Source organism: Cetorhinus maximus, chromosome 6 (genome assembly GCF_964194155.1).
Source record: "Cetorhinus maximus chromosome 6, sCetMax3.hap1.1, whole genome shotgun sequence".
NCBI classification, from domain to species: Eukaryota; Metazoa; Chordata; class Chondrichthyes; order Lamniformes; family Cetorhinidae; genus Cetorhinus; species Cetorhinus maximus.
The window spans coordinates 15,426,465-15,447,226 of record NC_135884.1 but is presented as its reverse complement, the minus strand read 5'-3'; the positions used below and the strand labels follow the sequence as shown (position 1 = coordinate 15,447,226).

The 20,762-nt window shown below is 42.9% G+C and overlaps 1 protein-coding gene across 1 annotated transcript in view; it reads left to right on the top strand.

Moving 5' to 3' along the window:
• celsr3 (cadherin, EGF LAG seven-pass G-type receptor 3) overlaps window positions 1–20,762 on the top strand; it is a 289,689-nt gene that overhangs the window by 224,493 nt on the left and 44,434 nt on the right. Inside the window, exons 22-25 of the mRNA XM_078543033.1 lie at window positions 2,322–2,489; window positions 12,916–13,042; window positions 14,857–15,063; window positions 19,139–19,313. Coding sequence (XP_078399159.1) covers window positions 2,322–2,489; window positions 12,916–13,042; window positions 14,857–15,063; window positions 19,139–19,313 — 677 coding nt within the window. The remainder of the gene's footprint in view (window positions 1–2,321; window positions 2,490–12,915; window positions 13,043–14,856; window positions 15,064–19,138; window positions 19,314–20,762) is intronic.

Genomic DNA, 20,762 nt, shown 5'->3' with positions numbered 1-20,762 from the left:
CTTGCTTTCTCAAACCTTATAATTTGTGTTTATGTTCAACTCTTCTTATTTTCTGTTTTTGAGCCTCTCCTTGTTTCTGTCTCATAATTTTTGTACGTCTCCAGCTGTCCTATGCCTTTGTCTATTCTTCTCACAAAATTTCTCTTTCTCTCAATTTGTCTTTATCTTTCATTTATTTTTTATTTTTCCACATTTCAGGTACTTGGTATACCTGTTCACTTTATCTTTCACTGTGTCCACCTGTCTCTTCATTCTTAGGTTGTGGGTATCAATGGCAAAACCACATTTATTGGCCAGCATTAGTTGTCCTAAAATATATAACAAAATGTATAAAATATATTTTAAAATTATATAAACAAAAATCCTGAGGGGATTTGATAGAGTAGATACTGAGACGATGTTTCTGCCTGTGGGAGAGTCCAGAAAAAGGGGCCTACTGTTTAAGATGGAGATGAGGAGAAATCTTTTCTCTCAAAGGGTTGTTAGTATGTGGAATTCTCTTCCCCAGAAAGCAGTGCTAACTGGATCATTGAATTTATTCAAGGCAGAGTTAGACAGATATTTGATAGATTAGGGAGTCCAGGGTTATGGGTGGGGGGGAGGGGGGAGGAATGGGGGGGAGCAGACAGCAAAGTGGAGTTGAGACCACAACAAGATCAGCCATGATCTTCTTGAAGAGCAGGCTCGAAGGGTTGAGTGGCCTCCTCCTGCTCTAAGTCCTAAGCCCTGAGAAGTTGGTGATAGGCTTTCTTGAACTGCTGCAGTCCATGTGGTGAAGGTACACCTACAACACTGCCAGGTTGGAAGTTTGGCCAGTGACGATATAGGTATGGCTGTGTATGTCCAAGTCAGAATGCGTGTGACTCAGAGAGAAACTTAGAGGTGATGGTGTTCCCATGCACCTGTTGCTCTTGATCTTCTAGGCGGTGGAAACTGTAGGTTTGGGAGGTGCTGCCAAAGAAACCATGGCAAGCTCTTACAGGATATCCTGTAGATAGTTTGTACTGCAGCCATGGCTATCCAAAGGTGGATGGCGTAGATGTTTAAACTAGTGACTGAGGTGCCAAGCAAGTGGACTACTTTGCTCTGGATTGTGTGGAACTTCTTAAATGTTGCATTATGTATCCAGGCAAGTACAAAGTATTCCATCACACTCCAGTCTTGTGCCTTTGAAGGCAGTGAAGAGCTTTGGCAGGCTAAAAGGTGAGACTTTTTTTTACAGAATACCCATCCTCTGATACGCTGTAATAACCATGGCATCTATGTGGCTAGTTCAGTTTCTAATTAATGGTGACCACCTCCAGCATCCCCACTCCCCACCCTCTCCCCACCCCAAGTATAATGGGGACTCAATGAATTACAAATGAAGTTGAAAACACTGCAAATATCAGAAAATAACTCCTCATTTGACCTCATGATGGAGGGAAGGTCATTGATGAGTAGTTGAAGGTTGTTGGATCTAGGACACTGCCCTGAGGAACTCCTGTATTTATGTCCTGGGGCCTAGATAACCGGCTTCCAACAACCACAGCCATCATTCTTTGTGCAAGTTATGATTCTTGCTACTGGAGAATTTCCACTGATTCCCATTGACATCAGTTTTAATGGGGTTTCTTGATCCCACTTACAATCACACTCACCTCTGGAATTCAGCTCTTGTATCTGTTTTTGGTCTAAGGCTGTAACGTGTTTTGAAGCCAAGTAGTCAAACTTAAGCATTGGTGAGAAAGTTATTGCCGAGTTAGTGCTTTTTGATAGCGCTATTGACCACTCTTTCTATCACTGCTGATGGTTGAGAGTAGGTTGATAGAATGGTAATTGGCACTGAGTCATTAATCTATTTGGTAAAAGCAGTTGGGATATAAATAGGTTGGGGTATAAATATTGGTCAGAATACTCAGTGCCTTTCTTCAAATAATGCCATGGAATCTTTGACGCCGGCATGAATTGACAGATGAGACTTTTGCTTAACATCTGATCTGAAAGTTGACTCCTCTAACAATGCAGCACTTGCTCAGTTCTGAACTGAATTGTCAGCCTGGATTATGTGCTCAAGTGACTGACTCGCCACTCAATTTTTCCTTGTCTTTGTTGGGAAAGGTACGATCGCCACCATTTGTTTCCCTCTGACGGTATGGCTGAGGTTGTAAACCTGTCTTAAGAAATTGTGATCTTCCAATGCACCATATTTTCTCATTTATTTTAGAACCAGAACTTGTGCAATAAAAAATTGTCTGAAATAGATTGAAGAAAACTTCCAATCTCTCGCAGTCTTTTCTGTCTCAGGATTATTGAACACCTTCAAACTTCTTGAATTACAGACTTCCGAAACATCCTGTAATGAACTCTCCAATCGTGACTATCTCTATCTTCAACAACAACACGTTTGTCCGTGGAGCTTTGAACTCACCACTGACACTGGAGTTCCGTCTACTAGAGACTGCCAATCGCAGCAAGCCTGTATGTGTCCAATGGAATCATTCCAGTCTGTAAGTACATTGAGCTATCCATGTCAGATTGCTTTTGGGAGCCCAACAAACAAGTAATCATGGGTGTGTTACTAAGTGAGTTTTCTTCTGTATTGTAGTGCCTAGGCTCTAGAAATTGATCTTGTCACATATTTGACACAAGTTCAGAGCCACATAGGACAAGTGGCAAATTGTCAGTGAGGAAGTCTAGAGCACAGTCTGCTGTTGCTCTTTAGACTCTAGATCAGTTGCAACATAGTGTACCTGATGTCAGATGAATGATTGAAAATGCAATGAAGTGTCAAGAGCACGCAAGAGCAAAAACACAAAAGGTGGGGTCGATCACTCCCATTGTTACCCGTTGATCCTGCAGTATTTCCAGGGTCATGACTCTTCCCAGTAATCCAATTGGAGGTAAACAAGCTGGAGAAACTCTGAAATTACTCCTGGCCACTAAGGTTAATGGGGCGAAGCTTTCAGCATATCAATTCAACGTTATATTTTCATCTAACAATACAGCCTAGATTGTTCAGCTTGACTGTTTGCCTGCAACAGATGAGAATAACATTAGTTGCACAAGTGAGGATTCAATTTCCCCCCAGGGTTTGAGCTGTCTTTTTTATTTCTTAAAGAAAATATCTTGCCTTTAAACTGTACCTCCTTAATGCAAAACCAAAATAAACATTTTTTTATCTCTCTTGCTGCTGCCAATAACCCAACCTTCTAGTGTTTTCTTGCCTTGTCTAATTCATCGGTTTGTAAGTGTGTTGGGAGTTAAGGGAGTCCGTTGTACAGAATGTACTCCGTGTAGCCTTTCCTTCTACATTGAGCCTAGCAGTATCACCTTGGTTTCTGAGCTATAATGCGGTCAGCCTGCCCTAGTATAGTATATTTTATTATAGTACTGTTTTATTGAGTTTTGCTTTTGTGTAAGAAAGAGGAATGTGTACTCTGTAATTCATGGGATGTTTACAGTTTAGTTACAAGCTGGAATTATTGCCAGTTGTGAGCAACTTCACCTTTTTTTTGGGACAGGCGATGTTGTTACTTTCCCTCCTCACAGCACATTCTAGATTGGATGACATTATTGTGTCTCTGTTTGGTGTGGCTGCCTTCAAAATTTGGACACAGCTAAAAGCAACCTTTTTTTTAAAAATAATAAGATACCTGTATAAGTTACAATCAAGGACAGCAATATGATATTGAACTGGACTAGCTATATAAATACAGTGGCTACAAGAGCAGGTCAGAGGCTAGGAATCCTGCAGCGTGTAACTCACTTCCTGACTCCCCGAAGTCTGACAACCATCTACAAGGCACAAGTCAGGAGTGTGATGCAATACTCTCCACTTGCCTGGATGAGTGCAATTCCAACAACACTCGAGAGGCTTGACACCATCCAGGACAAAGCAGCCTGTTTGATTGGCACCCCATCCACAAACATTCACTCCCTCCACTACTTATGCACAGTGGCAGCAGTGTGTACCAAATACAAGATGCACTGCAGCAGTTCACTAAGGCTCCTTAGACAGCACCTTCTGAGCCCAAAACCACACCATCTAGAAGGACAAGGGCAGCTGACACATGGGAACACCACCATATAGATGTTCCCCTCCAAGCAACTCACCATCCTGACTTGGAACTATATCACTGTTCCTTCACCATTGCTGCTGCATCAAAAACCTGGAACTCCCTTCCTAACAGCACTGTGGTTGTACCTACATCAGGTGGACTAAGCGGTTCAAGAAGGCGGCTCACCAGCACCTTCTCAAGGGCAATTAGGGATGGGCAATAACAATGCTGGTCTAGCCAGCGACGCCCACATCCTATGAAAGAATGAAAAACAAAGTTAATTTAAAGCTGTTGCAATTTTCCATCTTTCCACCTGGGAACACCACCACCTGCAAGATCCCCTCCAAGCCACACACCATCCTGACTTTGAACAATATCGCCGTTCCACTGTCGTCGGATCAAAATCCTGGAACTCCCCAGCAAATTTTGAAGGCAGCCACACCAAACAGAGACATACAGAATCCAGCCACATTAATGTCATCCAATCTAGAGTGTACCTGCGCCACATGGACTACAGCAGTTCATGAAAGCGGCACACCACCATCCTGTTAAGGGCAATTAGAGATGGGCAATAAATGCTGGCCTAGCCAGCGATGCTCACGTTACGTGAAAGAATTAAAAAAAACATTTGGGTGTAGTCAATGGTGAGATCGACTGTGTGGGGCACGTGAAAGGAGCATTTTGATGGATTGAATGAGCTTTCTTTATTTTAAGGTTTTTGTTTTGTTAAACATGACCAGGTGCCCCGCTGATGACTAACAGGGAAAAGCTAGCACTTCCAAAAAACTCAATCCCTCCCCTACCTGTCTATTGTGGTTGACCAAACATCAGTGAACCCGTGTGACATTGGTGAGCAGGGCAGAAGAGCAGCAGATGCATTGGAACACCGCCACCTGACTTGGAATTATATCGCTGTCCCTTCACTGTCACTGGGTCAAACTCTGGAACTCCCTCCCTAACTGCACTGTGGGTGTACCTACAGCACATGAACAGCAGCAATTCAAGATGACAGCACACCATCACCACCTCAAGGGCAATTAGGGATGGGCAAGAAATGCTGGCCTAGCCAGCAACGCCCACATTCCATGAATGAATTTTTAAAAACTGTTGTTCCTAAGCCTCTAATCATAGTCCTTAAATGGTCTTGACGCATGGGTTGTGAACAGTGTAGGGGGAGGAAGTACAGTACAGTTTCTGCTTTTGATTTGTTTGAGGTGTAAAATGGAAACTCTCCAATTGGTTCGGATTGAGGCAATGCTTATATCCAAGTACGAAAGGATATAATTAATTTTTGACAGCCATGTTAATTTGACATTGTGTCAATTGTGTTTGCTATCAAATAGAGATTTAAGTCTACTATTCCTTAATATCTACCCTTTGATCTACTCTGTGAGCAGGGCGGGTGTGTGTACATTTATACTGCTTTGGGTATTAAAGGCAATTTAAATCAAAATTAAACATGACAACTCACTTGCTTACAATGGCAGCAAGCCACTCAAATTTGTACCCAGCCATATGAGCATTTTTCATTCCAATCCTAACCCTATCCCATTAGTATGAAAGTCCATACATCCTGTATCTGCAACTGTTAGATCTGACGCTCACACAATCAATCCAAGTGTAATCAGCCTTTCGGAAGAAAGTGTTACTGCTCATAACATCTGGCTCATTTTGGGGAAAAGTTGAGTGACTGCTACCACGCGTAAAGGCTTTTTATGTTTTGACTACTGCTATGCAACTCTGACAAACTTTCTGTGGCCTGTTGTATTTATTGTTCCATGGCTGTAATTAATGAGCAACAGAAAATTGCAGTCTACAGCTGTAAATAGCCCAGGACAGGAATATCAACACACCTGTTTCCTCACAGATGCGGTGCAGCACCTGTTGGGTTCCCCAGGTGACTCCAGGAGGAAAATCTCCCCATTAGTTTTGTCAGCAATGGTGATAGGTAACCTATTCAATTTATTGACCCTTGCCATTTTTATTGAAGTTAAAGAAATGCTCCAGCATCAACATGTGCCACTATTCCTGCAGCAAAGTGTAAATGTATATATTCTAGCAAAGTCGAGTAATCTAATGCCATTAATTCCATGCATTTAAACAGCTCTGGGCATGATCCTTTCTTACACTTGCCCTCCTCCCTTCCCCCACCCACCCCACCAAAACTAATGCATGAATATGCATGGAATTTAAGTCAATCTTAAATTTACTGAATAAGTGATGCAGATCATACCCATTTCCAGTGATTTGTTTAATGGCACACGGCCTGGTGTCAATTGGAGTCTTAAGCCAGACACAGTTGCAAAATGTAATTATTTTCTGTTTAATAGTTCATAGATGCCGGTGTAAATTGGCTGACAGTCGAGCAGGATGGGTGGCAAATGTTTTGACATCAATTGGAGAAGGGGAGGGATTAATGTTGGCAAACTCTATTTGACCCTAGTCCAACTGTAATCCGACTCTGTAATTCCATGATCTTCTGACCTACAGCGTCTATAGCTATTAAGTGCAGATGGCTGCAAGTGAGGCACAAGACAGTAATTGAGTCAAGGGAATGCGGCAGTGCCTTAAAATGCAAGAGCAAAGCAGAGCTGTTTTCTGTGTCACCTGGGCCCTCACATGGAATTACTTCCCCCTATCTATTACGGTTGTATTTTGTTCTTTATTAAATATACTAGATAATGTTTCATTTATTTTCAGAGCACATTTCATTTATTGCCCATGTGTGTTTTATTGTTGTGGTAAAGTTGCACACAATGATACAATCAATGTCATATTTTGCTTTTCAGAGTAAGTGAGAAATGATTTGGAGAATACTTTTGATTCAAAACAGGCCTTTTAAGATTAGCAGATTATTTTAGAAAAGGGCTGCCCAAGTCAGGGGGTGGCTTGTGGCCCCCAACCCCCAATAATACAGCACACCAAGCCTAAACAGCTCAGGAAATGGATGCTCAGTTAGGACTATTTCCTGGTACATTAGAATTCTGTTTGACCTTGATCTTTGCAAAAGGTAGTTTTTGTGTCGTCACTGTCTGTGTGTGCATTTGTGCCTTGCATGCACATTTCTGGCACAGACCACGCTAGCTGACATTTTGGCGAGTACTTTAATGCGGTCGATAGGAGTGTGCACTGGAAACGTACAGAGAAGGCAGACCGTGGTGCCAGTCAGCATGTAATTCTGATTTGACTGTAGTGGTGCCATTTTCAAGTTCAAAGCTCCATCAAATGACAGGTCTTAACCTCACAGCTGAATATGCATTCAGCAGGAAGGGTACCCAACCAGTGCTATTTAAAGGAGTCATCAAATACATTCAGTTCAGATGCTGATTGATTTTGACTGGCTGCTGCTGGGTTAGTAGAAGTGCTGTGAGTTTTCAACTTTTACTTGGTGAAATCTACATTATGTAGTGTTGCATGGGCTAAAGGCCTTGGTTCTTGCTCTAAAGGTTTTGTTCAGACCACTTGTCCCCAGTCATAGGCCAGGATTTTCCCGTCGGCGATTTAGGGGCGGGGCCGTCTCGCCGATGGGAAAACAGCGCTGGATGACATTGGGAGGAGCCCCCGACGTTTTCCCGGTCCCTTTAAATATTCAGGAAGGTGGGTGGACAGCTGATTTCACTGTCCGCCCGCTGACCTGTCAATGGCCAATTAAGGCCATTGACAGGCTAATTAAGATTGTTAAAGACCCTGCCCGTCCAACCTGAAGGCTGGCGGGCAGGCTAGGAGCCCCAGCGGACTCCTGATAAAGCGTGAAACTTCATCCACTGGCGAGATGAGGTTTCATGTCCGTTTTTAAAAAGTTTCATAAAGTTTATGTGTTTCTTATTAACATTGTCACATGAGGGGGACATGTTAATAATTTTAACATTTTTCTATTTTTGGAGTTTTTTTTACCTGTCAGTAATCTCCCTGAGACAGCACTTAGCCTCAGGGAGCAGTGCACGAAAGAGCACACTTTGACAGATGGGGAATTCTCTCCCCCCCCACCCCACCCGCGCACAGGAAGTGCATAGCGCTTCCCATCGGGCAGGCCGCTGGACGGGCCTTAATTGGCCTGCCCACTCAAAATGGCGGCGGGCCCCGTTTTGGCAGCGGAGTTCGGCTGCCCACCCACCAAGGGCAAAATTCTGCCCATAGATGCTGTAGTTTCTTTCCCCATTGATCTGCAGTACGTCAGGGAGAATGAGATGAGACAACTTGGAGGAGGACAAGCTACACAAAGAGCAAGAGGGGGAGAAGGGCTCTGAGCAAGAGGCCATATCCATCCAGGATCCTTCGGGAGCAATTCTCTTACCTCAACCTCAGTGAGGAACAATATGTGTGAATTCTCCGTTTAACTAAGAAGGTGCTCATCGGAATCTACTCCCTGTTGAGATAGACCTGCAGCCTATGACCAGGGCGAGGACAGCGATGCTAGTGGCCGTAAAGGTGACTGTAGCTATGAAGTTCTTCACATCAGGCTTCTTCCAGGCTGGAGCTGGTGCTGCACCTAACATTTCATAGTTCACTGTCCACTGAAGGAGGACACATTGATGCACTGTAAACCATGAGGGGGATACTTTGCATTTTCCCTTTCCAAAGAAAAACAAACAGAGTGAGCTTGCAACTTTGCCAGTCTAGCAGGCTTCTCAATACTGCAGGATGCCATTGACTGCACATACATATTGATTTGCAGACGCTGTAAATGCAAAGATATACTGCAAGCACAAAGATGTACTGCAAATACTCCCTGAATATGCAGCTGGTATTCCATCCATGCTCAGTACATCCTGCAGGTCAATGCCCAGCATCCTGACAGAAGTTACGATGCCTTTATTCTGCAGCAATACAATCTCCCATCAGTATTGAGCCACAACATCAAATCCGAGGATTCCTAATGGGCGATAAAGGCTAAGGACTGACCACCTGGCTCATGACTCTGCACAAGTCAAGTACCTGTGAGCAGCCTGCACATAGTGGGAGCCGTGCTACCAGATGAAATGACATCAGGCAGACCACCAGCAGGTTTAAGAAATGCTTCAGCTGCCTGGTCCACTCGCTGGAGCATCTGTCACGTTTTGCCCTTGGTCTGCTGCATCCTGCAGAATCTCACCATCATGAGGGCACAGCAGTTGCCACCTGATACCTGCGAGCAGCTGGAGAAGAGGAGGAAGGGAGGATGCAGCTGCGTTCTAGCCATGCTACCTGTGATCAACTCACCTGGCTGCAGTACCAGTGAAGTCAACCCCAATTCCACATAAAACAACAGCCCCATGCATTACCTTCCCTTTGTTTCTGACCATTACAGTGTCCTCTTGACCACAATGCTGAAGTAAAACCCACCACAATATAAACGTTCCAAAGCAACTTTATTAAACAAGCCACAACATATTGCATACAGAGGTCAACTACTCAGCCTTGTACATAAGAACTAGGAGCAGGAGTAGGCAATTCAGCCCCTCGAGCCTGCCCCGCCATCCATTACGATCATGGCTGATCTGATTTTGGCCTCAGCTCCAATTTCCCGCCCTCTCCCCATAACCTTTCAACCCGTTACTAATTAAAAATCTGTCTATCTCCTCCTTAAATTTATTCAGCGTCCTGGCATCCACTGCACTCTGAGGTAGTGAATTCCACAGATTCACGACCCTTTGAGAAAAGTAATTCCTCTTCATCTCTGATTCAAATCTACCATCCCTTAGCCTAAAACTATGGCCTCTCATTCTAGAATGCCCCAGAAGGGGAAACATCCGCTCCGCGCCTACTTTGTCTATCCCCTTTAGCATCTTATATACCTCAATTAGATCTCCTCTCATCCTTCTAAACTCTCAATCTCTCCTCATAAGACAAGACCCGCATCTCTGGAATCAATCTAGTGAACCTCCTCTGAACCGCCTCCAGTGCAACTACATCCTTCCTCAAGTAAGGGGACCAAAACTGTGCACAGTGCTCCAGGTGCGGTCTCACCAATGCCTTGTACAGTTGCAACAACACTTCCCTATTTTTATACTCTATTTGTTTAGCAATAAATGCCAAAATTCCATTTGCCTTCCTTATTACCTGTTGTACCTGCATACTAGCTTTCAGCGATTCATGCACGAGGACACCCAGATCCCTCTGCACTGAAGCATTCTGAGGTTTCTCTCCATTTAAATAATAAGTCGCCTTTTTATTCTTCCGACCAAAATGGATAACCTCACACTTATCCACGCTAAACTCCATCTGCCAAATTTTGGCCCATTCACCTAACCATATCCATTTGTAAATTTCTTATTTCTTCATTGCAACTTACTTTCCCACCTATTTTGGTGTCATCTGCAAATTTAGCTATAGTACCTTCTATCCCTGAATCCAAGTCATCAATATAGATTGTAAATAGTTGGGGCCCAAGGACCGAACCCTGTGGCACCCCACTAGTTACAGCTTGCCATCCAGAAAAAGACCCATTTATCCCGACTCTCTGCTTTCTGTTGGTTAGCCAATCCTCTATCCAAGCTAATATATTACCCCTAACTCCATGTGATCTTATCTTGTGTATTAATCTTTTGTGCTGCACCTTATCAAAGGCCGTCTGGAAGTCCATACCTTAATGCCTGTCTTCTATGTACTTTTGCTGTCCTAATGCTCCAATGCAGTTCTACCCTAGTGGCTACAGCATGGCTGGTGGAAGGGATATGACTTTCCCTGGACAAAACTGCAGATGACCATGTAGGTCTACTTTGCACTGCCCCACTTCATGGGCAGCAGCGGTCTGCGTTGGTTTGCTGGCTTGCTTGCAAGCAACAGCAAGGGCACAGACAGAGTGACTAGTGGTGGGAGTAATCAGTTAGAGCGCAGTTGGCTGAATTGCTTGAACCCTGCAAGCATCTTTGAGCACTGGTAGCCACAGTCATGATGTCAACATCTTGAACCTGCGTGGCAGTAAGTTACACTTGCATGACCTCCATCTGAGCTTCCACTGCAGTGCATTGGGCGGGTTCTGCTTGTGCTGCAATGGAAGCTCAAGCATCAGCCATTGGTTAGGTCCACGAGAGTTCTCATGGAGTTGGCCACCATTTCCACATTGCTAAGGATGGGCTCCAAGCTCTCCGCATGCTCCAAGCTCTGCATAAAGACCTATGCCAAGTTGGTGTTGTACTCCTCCAGATTCCTCAACAGTGACTGCAGACTTTCTGGTAAGCTTGTTAATGCACCAAGCATTTACAGGTTTTTTTTCTTTACGCTTCCTTAACTGAGTTCTCTGCAGCAAAACTCACATGTAAATTTGCTGTTTGGCCAGCTGTGTGACTTTCCACCCAAACCTGTCCGGCCAGTGTCTCAACACATACAGATCCTACCTCTAAACTGTGCTCTAAAGTACACATAGAATTAGTATCTGAGCTGATGGTTGCGAGTGTCATTAGGGTGTACCATCATCATTAGTCTCTTCAGCCTCTTGCACCTCACAGTCTTGTTCTGCTGCCTGGCCAGGTTGCATTTCTTGGGTAATCGAAAGGAGAAAGGCTCTGGGGTAGAGCTATGGTGAGGGTAAACTGGAGAAGCAAGAGATGCATGCTTACACCATGTGCAGCTTGAGAATCAGAAGAGATTGCGCAATGAGGGCAAATGGAATGTGAGAAGAAGGATTAGGCAGGAGCATACCGTGAGCGTGATTTCTGCCTCACCACCAGCCATGGCCTTAGTCAGCCACACTGACGATTGCGAACGCAGTTTCCTTCATTGTGGGGAGGAAATGCAGCTGTGCCTATCCTCCGTCAGTTAGCTGCTGCAGCCTTTGGTTGTGCACCACCTTGTCCTGCAAAAGAGAGGAAAGTGTGTCAGTGAGTGTAATGCAATTGTGGCTGTCATGGTTGACTAGCTGGCAGGTGGGTGTGAGGTTTGCAGTAGTGGTGAGGTTAAGCTATGAATTTTAGGTATTTGTTGTGATTGATAGAGACTTTTGGTAAATGAGAGATGGGAGAGTGGTGCATTGAGCAGTATGTAAGGCTAGTGGTGCAGTTGGTAGAATGTGGCATTTGAAAATGCATTCACTGATCTTGACCACCTGTATGAGGTCATGGAACATGTTTTGGTGCTGCATTCAGGTTGTTGGGGCTACTTTGAGTTTTCTATGGGGTCCTCATAATCTGTGCTGTGCACTATTACCCACACAGACAAAAATGCTTGGATATCCTAGCATAGGATTTCCACAGGGTTCCCCAATCACCTGTCGGTTGATTGGTGCAAGCCCAGGGAAATGGCATAAGGGACCAGTTAAGTTTTCTCCAGCATTTCCTCCGATCTGCCAAAGTAACGGGGAGATCAAATGAGCTGTAGAAATTCCAAGTGCCCTCCTTTAATGAAAGTCACAAGATTCAGTTGGAAGGTTCACACATAAAGGAAAGCAGGAAGAGTAAAGGAAGCTCAGTACATCGGTGTGTCAGTATGCTGTCTGCTCCACCGACCTCAAGTTGTGGGATAGTTTTGCGCCCACAGAACCTCATGCTTGATTTCAGCTGTGCTGGACAGTGAAGGCCAGGAACTCATTCAAGGGAAAGGAGGGCAAAGACAGCCAGTCATTCAGGCTGCTGTTTGTCCCAGAAGTTGGTTAAAGACTAACATTGGCAAAAATCTGGACTAAAAACAGTCTCATCATGTGATATTCATGTGTCAAAGGGATGACTTCAAGGGCAAAGTAGAAAAAATCTAAATTCGCACGACTTTAAAACAAAATATTTTTTCGATGAGGAAATGGCTCCATTTTCGATTTCCCAGTCCTTCATTGTGTATTCTCAGATGAAAGAAAAACAAAAAAAGACTATTGCACTCTGCCTGGACTAAGCTCAACCTTCTAAATACCGATGCTGACCACAGCCATCAAAGACTTACAAAGACTAATCGTCACATTGTCTTGCAGATCTGAACCAGCTGGCACCTGGACAGCAAAGGACTGTGACCTTGTTCACCGAAACACCACGCACGTTCGATGTCAGTGTTCACAGCTTGGCATCTTTGGGGTCCTAATGGATATTTCACATCGTGAGGTACGCACTATTAAAATGCTGACTATTAATTCAAACCGTTTTGCTTAAAAGGTATAGCATGTTGTGTCAATGCACTGACCCTTAAGAGTTCTTTATCAATGGGGCGGTAATTGTAAGAAAACAAATTTTTAGCTGCAGATATCGAGTGTTTTCTAACCCTCTCCCCGGGTTTTGAAAAAATAGAATTTGTGTCTGTCTGGAATTTACACATCTATAAGGTGCATCCGGAATCTTGGGGCAAGCTAGACATTATTAATGATTTGCAAGTATAAATATTTTCTAAAGCTGCTGAGTCCCAGGATAAGACTTTGTAATGTTATTATCCATAATATGGAGTTCATGTTTAAAAGATAGTGCATTTTAAATGCAGCAAGCTTGAGAGAATGATTAATGCTGCTTACTTCTCTATCAGCAATCAGAGACTTTGATAGCAACACTGTTTTTAACAACATAAACACTTATCTGCAGAGGCAGCTGTTATAACGGCCAAGGAATTGGAGCATCTGAACTGTTTGTTTATTGCAAATCGAAAGGCGGTTTCACTTATTGTGCCTAGTACATTGGTCTGTCCGGCCACCCATAAACAGTGATAAAGGTGTATCTGTACTCTACATTAACTAGGATTGGGTCTGAGGTCAAATGGAGGAAAATAGCCAGTGCCCAATCAATCATACCTTTGGGTTAAAAAAAATCTTTTGCTCTCCCAGTTTCATAGAATGGTTACAGCACAGAAGGATGATATCCATGATGGTTGTCTGCAAAGTTTTCCTTTTCAAACAATGATTCAATTCCCTTTTGAATGCCATAACTGAATCTGTTTCCACCACACACTCAGACAATGCATTCCAGATCCAACAACTCGCTGCCTAAAAAAGATTCTCCTGATGTCGCCATTGCTTCTTTTGCCAATTACATTAAGTCTGAACCCTCTGGTTCTTGATCCTTCCGCCAATGGGAACAGCTTCTCCCTATCTATTCTGGCCAGCCCCCTGATGATTTTCAATTCCTTTATCAAACCTCCTCTCAATCTTCTCCTCTCCAAGAAAAATAGTCCCAGCTTCTCCTTATGTCTATATAACTGAAGTTCTTCATCACTGGAATCATCCCCGTGAATCTTTTCTGCACATGCCCTGATAAGAACACAAGAAATAGGAGCAGGAGTAGACCATACAGCCCGTCAAGCCTGCTCCACAACGCAGTACGATCATAGCTGATTTTGGGCTTCAACTCCACTTTCCCACCTGCTCCCCATATCCCTTGATTCTCTGAGAGACCAAAAATCTGTTTATCCCAGCTGTAAATGTAGTCAACAATGCAGCATCCACAACCCTCTGGGACAGAGAATTCCAAAGATCCACAACCCTTTAAGTGAAGTAATTTCTCCTCACCTCAGTCGTAAACTATCAACCCCTTAGCCTGAAATTGTTCCCCTGTGTTTTAGATTCCCCGACCAGCAGAAACGTCTACCTTGTAAAACCCTTTCAAAATCTTGTATGTTTCAATGGGATCACCTCTCATTCTTCTAAACTCCAGAGAATATAGACCCAATTTACTAATGTCTTCATATCCTTCCAAGCGAGAGAATGGACAGGATGATGTAGTCTTGGTGCACACAAACAAGAAAAGAGCCAATTTCAGTTAAGGTGTGAGCACTCTTATATCTCATTCTAGAGATTAAATAAATTGGGAAGACTGAGTGCAAAATGAGAGAGCTTCTTTGGAAAGAGCAATCAAGATAACAACAAAGGGTCTCTTCATAAACTTCCTTATGTTCTTGCATTGAGTAAGCATCCTTTTGTAAATGTTCCTTGTAGCAACTGGAAGGAGACCTAGAGACCTTGGCCATTGTTACCTACTCAACTATCAGCGTGTCTCTTATGGCACTACTTCTCACTTTCTTCATCCTGACCTGTCTAAATGGACTGAAATCCAACACTCGTGGCATCCACTGCAACATTGTTGCAGCCATCTTCTGCGCAGAGCTTGTCTTCCTTTTGGGAATTAATCAAACGGAAAATCAGGTAAGGAAGCCAGCCTCTAATAGTAACTATTTCCCACACTTTCACATGACAGAGACATTGGTGCTTTGGAGTTGTGTCGAGGTATGTGTCTCTATCTTGTATCGAATTAATTGGTTTCCTGTGAGGTTACTTGTGGACAATTTTTTAAATTGTTTTTCTTCCTGTAATTGCCAATCTGCTTGGCTTCGATTGTAGTTTCTTCTCTTTCATTCTGTCATTCTTTATGTCCCCCTCTTTCTGTCTCTTTTTTCCTTTCCATTCACCTCTTATACATTCTCTTGGCTACTGCCTTTTATCTCACACTGCCCCTTTTCGAAACCTCACTATCTTCTCTGTTCTTTGCATATTCCCTGTTTGCCTCTTAGACCATTTCTGTCTTTCTGAATATGTCCCTTCCCTTGTCCTTCTGTCTTTCCCTCTTTACCTCTATCGCTCTGTGCCTTGCATACCTTTTTCTTCTCTGACACTCTCTGTGTATTTACCTGGTGTACTCCATTTCCTCCCCTATGTCATAGAGTTCTGGGGACAAACTGGGGGCACCAGATCTCTTTTCGGTAAAAGCAAAAATGACCTTCTCCTCCTCTGGGAATGGAGGGGCCGCTGGGACACCTGCCATCTTTTTGCCCTGCACAAGGGAATGGAGGGGCTGGGAACATGCGTTTTCAGAACTAGGGGTGGGGGGGTGTTGAAAGCCAGGGGATGGGCTGGACAGTGGGAGGTCAGGACCTGGATTTCAAAGGGAATGATTGAAACCTGGTATTTGGATTTAGAGGAGCAGTTAAACCGGGACTGGGCTGGGAGGTAGAAAGGAGGCAAGCATGAGGCTACAGCCTAATACTTCAGCAGTGAGAATTGCAGTATTTTCTGCAAACTGCATGAATAATATTACAAAAGCCAATCAGATCTGTGGCCACACTGTGCAATTATGAACAAACTTTTTCTGCATTAAAAAATTCCAAGATTAACGCAGAGTCACAAGTAACATAAACATGTTAACATCAGAAGGATTAAATCAGGCTTGTCCAACTGGCGGCCCGCAGGCTACATTGTGGCCCACAAAGCCACTGTTCAAATGCCGGTAAGACAGGGAAGTGAAATTCAAGATATTACAAGGGGCTGCTCCTCCAATCACAGGCCGTTCCTTTCCCGCATTTGCTGCTGATAGGCTGACTAGTAGGGACCCAGCTGTTGCACTCAGGTTGAAGTTAAGTAAGATGGGAAGCTGCTTGCTGCAGTTGCATGCAGGTTGAATGGAGAGCTGGTTCCGTGCTCAGAGAGCAGGGAGCTGGCTAACACTTTACCTGGATCAGTCCATCAGGAAACTCGTTGCTTTTGGGGTTTGGCTTTTTGGGGCACCGGCTGTTTGGGGCACTAGCTGCTACTGCTCTGTTGGACTATACGGGGAGCTGCCTGCTGAAATTATGGGATGGCATTTATCCTTGCCAACCAGAGTGGGCTGGAAGGTGGTGGGGGGGTGGTAATGCGTAGAATTGGCTGGGAAGCAGGGGGTGGAGTGCCCCTCATCTTCCCAGCTGCCTGTGATTCAGTCAGTGAGGGGAAGGTCGAGGACAGGCTTCTGCCCAGAGGCCAGTTGAAACCCATAAGTGGATTGGGTAGGGAACTTGGGTTAGCACATCTGTAGAAGGATCCAGCCATGTTACAGCTGATCCTGAGTTTAAATTGGTTCTCGCTTACCTGGTCTTTAGCAGCCTCCAGCTCAACTACTCTAATCAGAAGCATAAGACAATTTGCAAGCTAGAGTATCAGCTGTGTCCATGCTACAGCTACAGCCAATGCAGTCAGTTAGCTGCAGTCAATAGCTTTGTGGACTTGAGCTGCTCCCAATGTTCAAATTTAACTTTCTGTTCTATTAGTGCTCTTGAGGGACTAATTGGACTGCTACTTATAATAATAAAAATAGCCATGTGTCACCAATTATAATGTTTACCTTGTATATGGAAATTCTAATTATTCAACAGATTCAGGCTGACACTGTTCTTATATGAAGCTCTGTTCGTTTGGCAATGCCAATTCACTTACCCGCACAGGGTTCCCAATGTTTATTTTTTAAATCAGACACCTTTGCCGTAATTAATTGATTTATTCCATTCTGTAAGAAGACCACAGTTGCACAGTCACAATTGCAGCACTTATGCATTATGGCTGTTAGCACTGACACTAAATTTCATAGTAATGCCACATTACGAACTTCACATAATCCAGGTTGATGCAGCATTGTCAGGTGCTGTCTTTCAATTGAGCTACTATACTGAGACTCCATCTGCTCAGGTGGATGTAAATTGTAAAGAACATTGAGTTCTTCTAATGTCTTGACCCACCAGTCATTCCTCAACCAACAGCATGAAAAACAGTTTCCTGGTCACTTATTCATTTGCTCTTTGTGGGATCTTACTATGCTTAAATTGGCTTCAGCATTTATCTGCACAACAACATTTTAAAAGTAAACTATTGTTTGTAAAGCACATTCATGTGCCCTGCAGAGATAATGAGGCACTATATAAATGCAAGTTGCTTTTTTCTGAAAAGACAATATCATTTTTTCCACCAATAAGGTCATATTCTGCAAAGTTGGAATTCTTGCCATTTCCATAAGACCTAGCAGTAAAGCGTAATGAGTAATTAACATAAACCACACCATGATCTGTAAAAATAAAAAGCCTATTTAGGAGCACCTTATTGAGTGAAAACCAACCTCAGGGTTCAGATAACTAGGTCGACATGATTGAATCCTTCAGCTATGTTACAGCTTTCAATGCATCCCCGCAAAATGACTTATTTGCCTAGACAAAACTTGAAAGAGCTGATGCAATGTTGAAAGGTAAGCCTCTTCATATTACACTGAGGGAGAATGATTCAAGTACAATACACTCAAGCTTTTTCATATATCCTTAATGAGAACCATGGCGCATTAAAAGTGCTTTGGCTTACTGGCACTACATTAGCAGTATGTATTCAATATTCAACTTACAATTTCTGATACTATTGTTTTTGCATTCTGTGCTTATTCAAGAATATTCTCCCGTTGAGTGGTAGGATAACGTTGACAAGCTGGGTTCATCAATCCTGAAATATCTCCCACAACAATTAGTGTTACATTGAGAGATAAGGACAGCTGTAACACCTGTATTTTATTCACATCACAGTCTCAGCACAAATATAGTTCCTGTATAGGAGAGGAGATATTAGTAGCAACCATCTTTTTTTAAGGGTTTTCCAGCAAATATCTTATGTATTAGAAACCAGAAATTGTTTTCTATTGGTTAATTTTCTCAGTCTTCTCTTCGTCCTGTAAATTATAGGCTTTTAAAACCAAAACTTTGCAAGAACCAACCACTGCCTTTGGTTTTACCACCTTCTCTTATCTCCTATTCGAGTCTACTTTGGTGATATCCTGCACTTCGGTCTTGTCCCTTCACCTAAGTTTTTCAATTTAAAAGAATAAACTTGAATTATACTTTATGGAGATGCCATTCACCAAGGATTGTAAGTGTCAGTGCAGAAATTAAGACAATGCTGTCCAAAAAGTGCTAAAGAAACAGATAAGGCTGGGAAAGAGTTACATGGAGGTTAAGATATGACAAGCAATGGTTACAGAGCAGTAGCTCAGCTGAGCAATGAAGGTATCACTTGCTCTCCTGAGCAAATTTTGAGTGTCAACAGAGCCCCACAAAACTGAATCACTGCCTTTAACAAACTGCCAGGCATTTGCTCTATATAATTGAAACTTGTATCTTTGGAAATCTCATTATTTTTTAGTAAAAGTTTTCCCTCTGTTAAGCAGTAGGAGTCTTGGGCACATAGGAAGAAACATAATAGAAATACAATGAGAACAGGTTTATAGTGTGCATCTTTAAGTTGCTCCTACAACTTTTACATCTATCTATTGGGTGTTTTTTTTTTAATGGTTTATGCTCCACGTTCACAAGTAATAGAAATCCGTATAAAAGGTGGCTCTTTCTTTATTGATTCATACAGTGCAAAGTTATCCTTTTTTACCAATATGTGACACTTCAATACAGGATCTGTATTAACTATCCGAGTTTCTTTCCCACAGTTTCTCTGCACAGTGATTGCCATCTTGCTGCACTACTTTTTCATGGCAACCTTTGCTTGGATCTTTGTGGAGGGACTTCACATCTACCGAATGCAAACTGAAGCTAGGAACATCAACTACGGTGCCATGAGATTCTACTATGCCATTGGTTGGGGAGTGCCCGCTATCATCACAGGTTTGCATTAGTAGTACAAGCAATGATAGGCTGGTCTAAATGTACACGCACATGACTGAAAATGGGCAGTCCAAACCATAATAATACTGTGCAGCACTTTTGTGTCTCCTCTTGTACATGTATAATGCACAACAGGCAAGAGGGAGAAATTCACTCACTTAACTGTGTTGTGTCACTGATTACACCACTCCAGTGTTACATGCTTTGACATGATCTACCCTCTAAAAACAGCAAATTTTCAGATACCTTTGCTTTATGCTTATAAAGCACACAGCTTTGACAGATTATTTTTGTAAAGATGCTCGAGGACCGGCTGGGAATGTTTAAATTGAGTAACCCCTCCCCGCCCTTGACTGTATGCCATCTGCCAGGGGTCAATCCAGTGAGTTTAATACAGTGGAAAGGGTAATTCATTGACATCTAAACAATGCGGCATTGTGTTAATACGGTCATACTTGGTTCATAAAGGAGTAATGGGGCTTTTTCACTAACAGATGATCAAGGGAGGTTCCAGTAACTTTTTCAAAATTCTTGTTTAAATGCTTTGTATTGGATTGTGAAATTGATCATAAGGGGCATAGATTAAGGATTATCGCCAGAAGACAGAATGGGATTTAAGAACCTTTTTCACAAAGATGGTTATTAGAACATAGAATGCTTTATTTGAGACAAATGCAATAAAGTCATTTAAAAGGGGTTGGATAAATATTTGAAAAAAAGACGATGAAAAGATGGGAGGAAAGAGGTTTAGAATATACACCTGTAGTTGAGTTAGCAGCAGCACAAACATGATGGGCTGAATGGCCCCATTCGATGCTGTAATTTCTGTGATTTTTATCCCCAATTTTGCAACTGAATTTGTATCCGTTAGGACCAAGACTTAGGCTAGTTACATTCATTTTCATTTGTATTTCGCAATGAGGAAATTAAATCTTTCATACAAGATTCAAGTAAATGTGCATTGTGTTCTCGCACTTCGATTCATTTTTTTTATTTTTGCCACCAACCTCTATATTTCTTCTTGCAACTTATGGTTCTTAACTCTGCAGTCATCATCTTTGCTCAGTGACATCCCAGTCAGTTTTACGTATGTCTGTCTTTTCCCCTGCCCCCTTCCTTGGGAGTAGAAATAGGAAGCAATGTTTCTGTGTAGCAATGCATCTAGAGGCATGGAGGAGAGCTGACAAAACTCATCAACTGGCACAAGCAAGGTTAAGTCCTTTGGGACTTACTCTGTGGCTTTGTGTTTGAGTCAAGTAGTTATGTGCTACACAGCTGCCACAATATTCTGCTTCATTGTTCTTCTTATGGAATTAAGATTGAACCAAGCACCTGAGTTCTTCCACCTCATAACTGCTTGTTTTTCCAAATCATTAATGATTCATCTCTTCAATCCTCAGAGGGCAAACTGTCAAAATATTGAACTCTTTCATTACTAAAGGTAGTTTT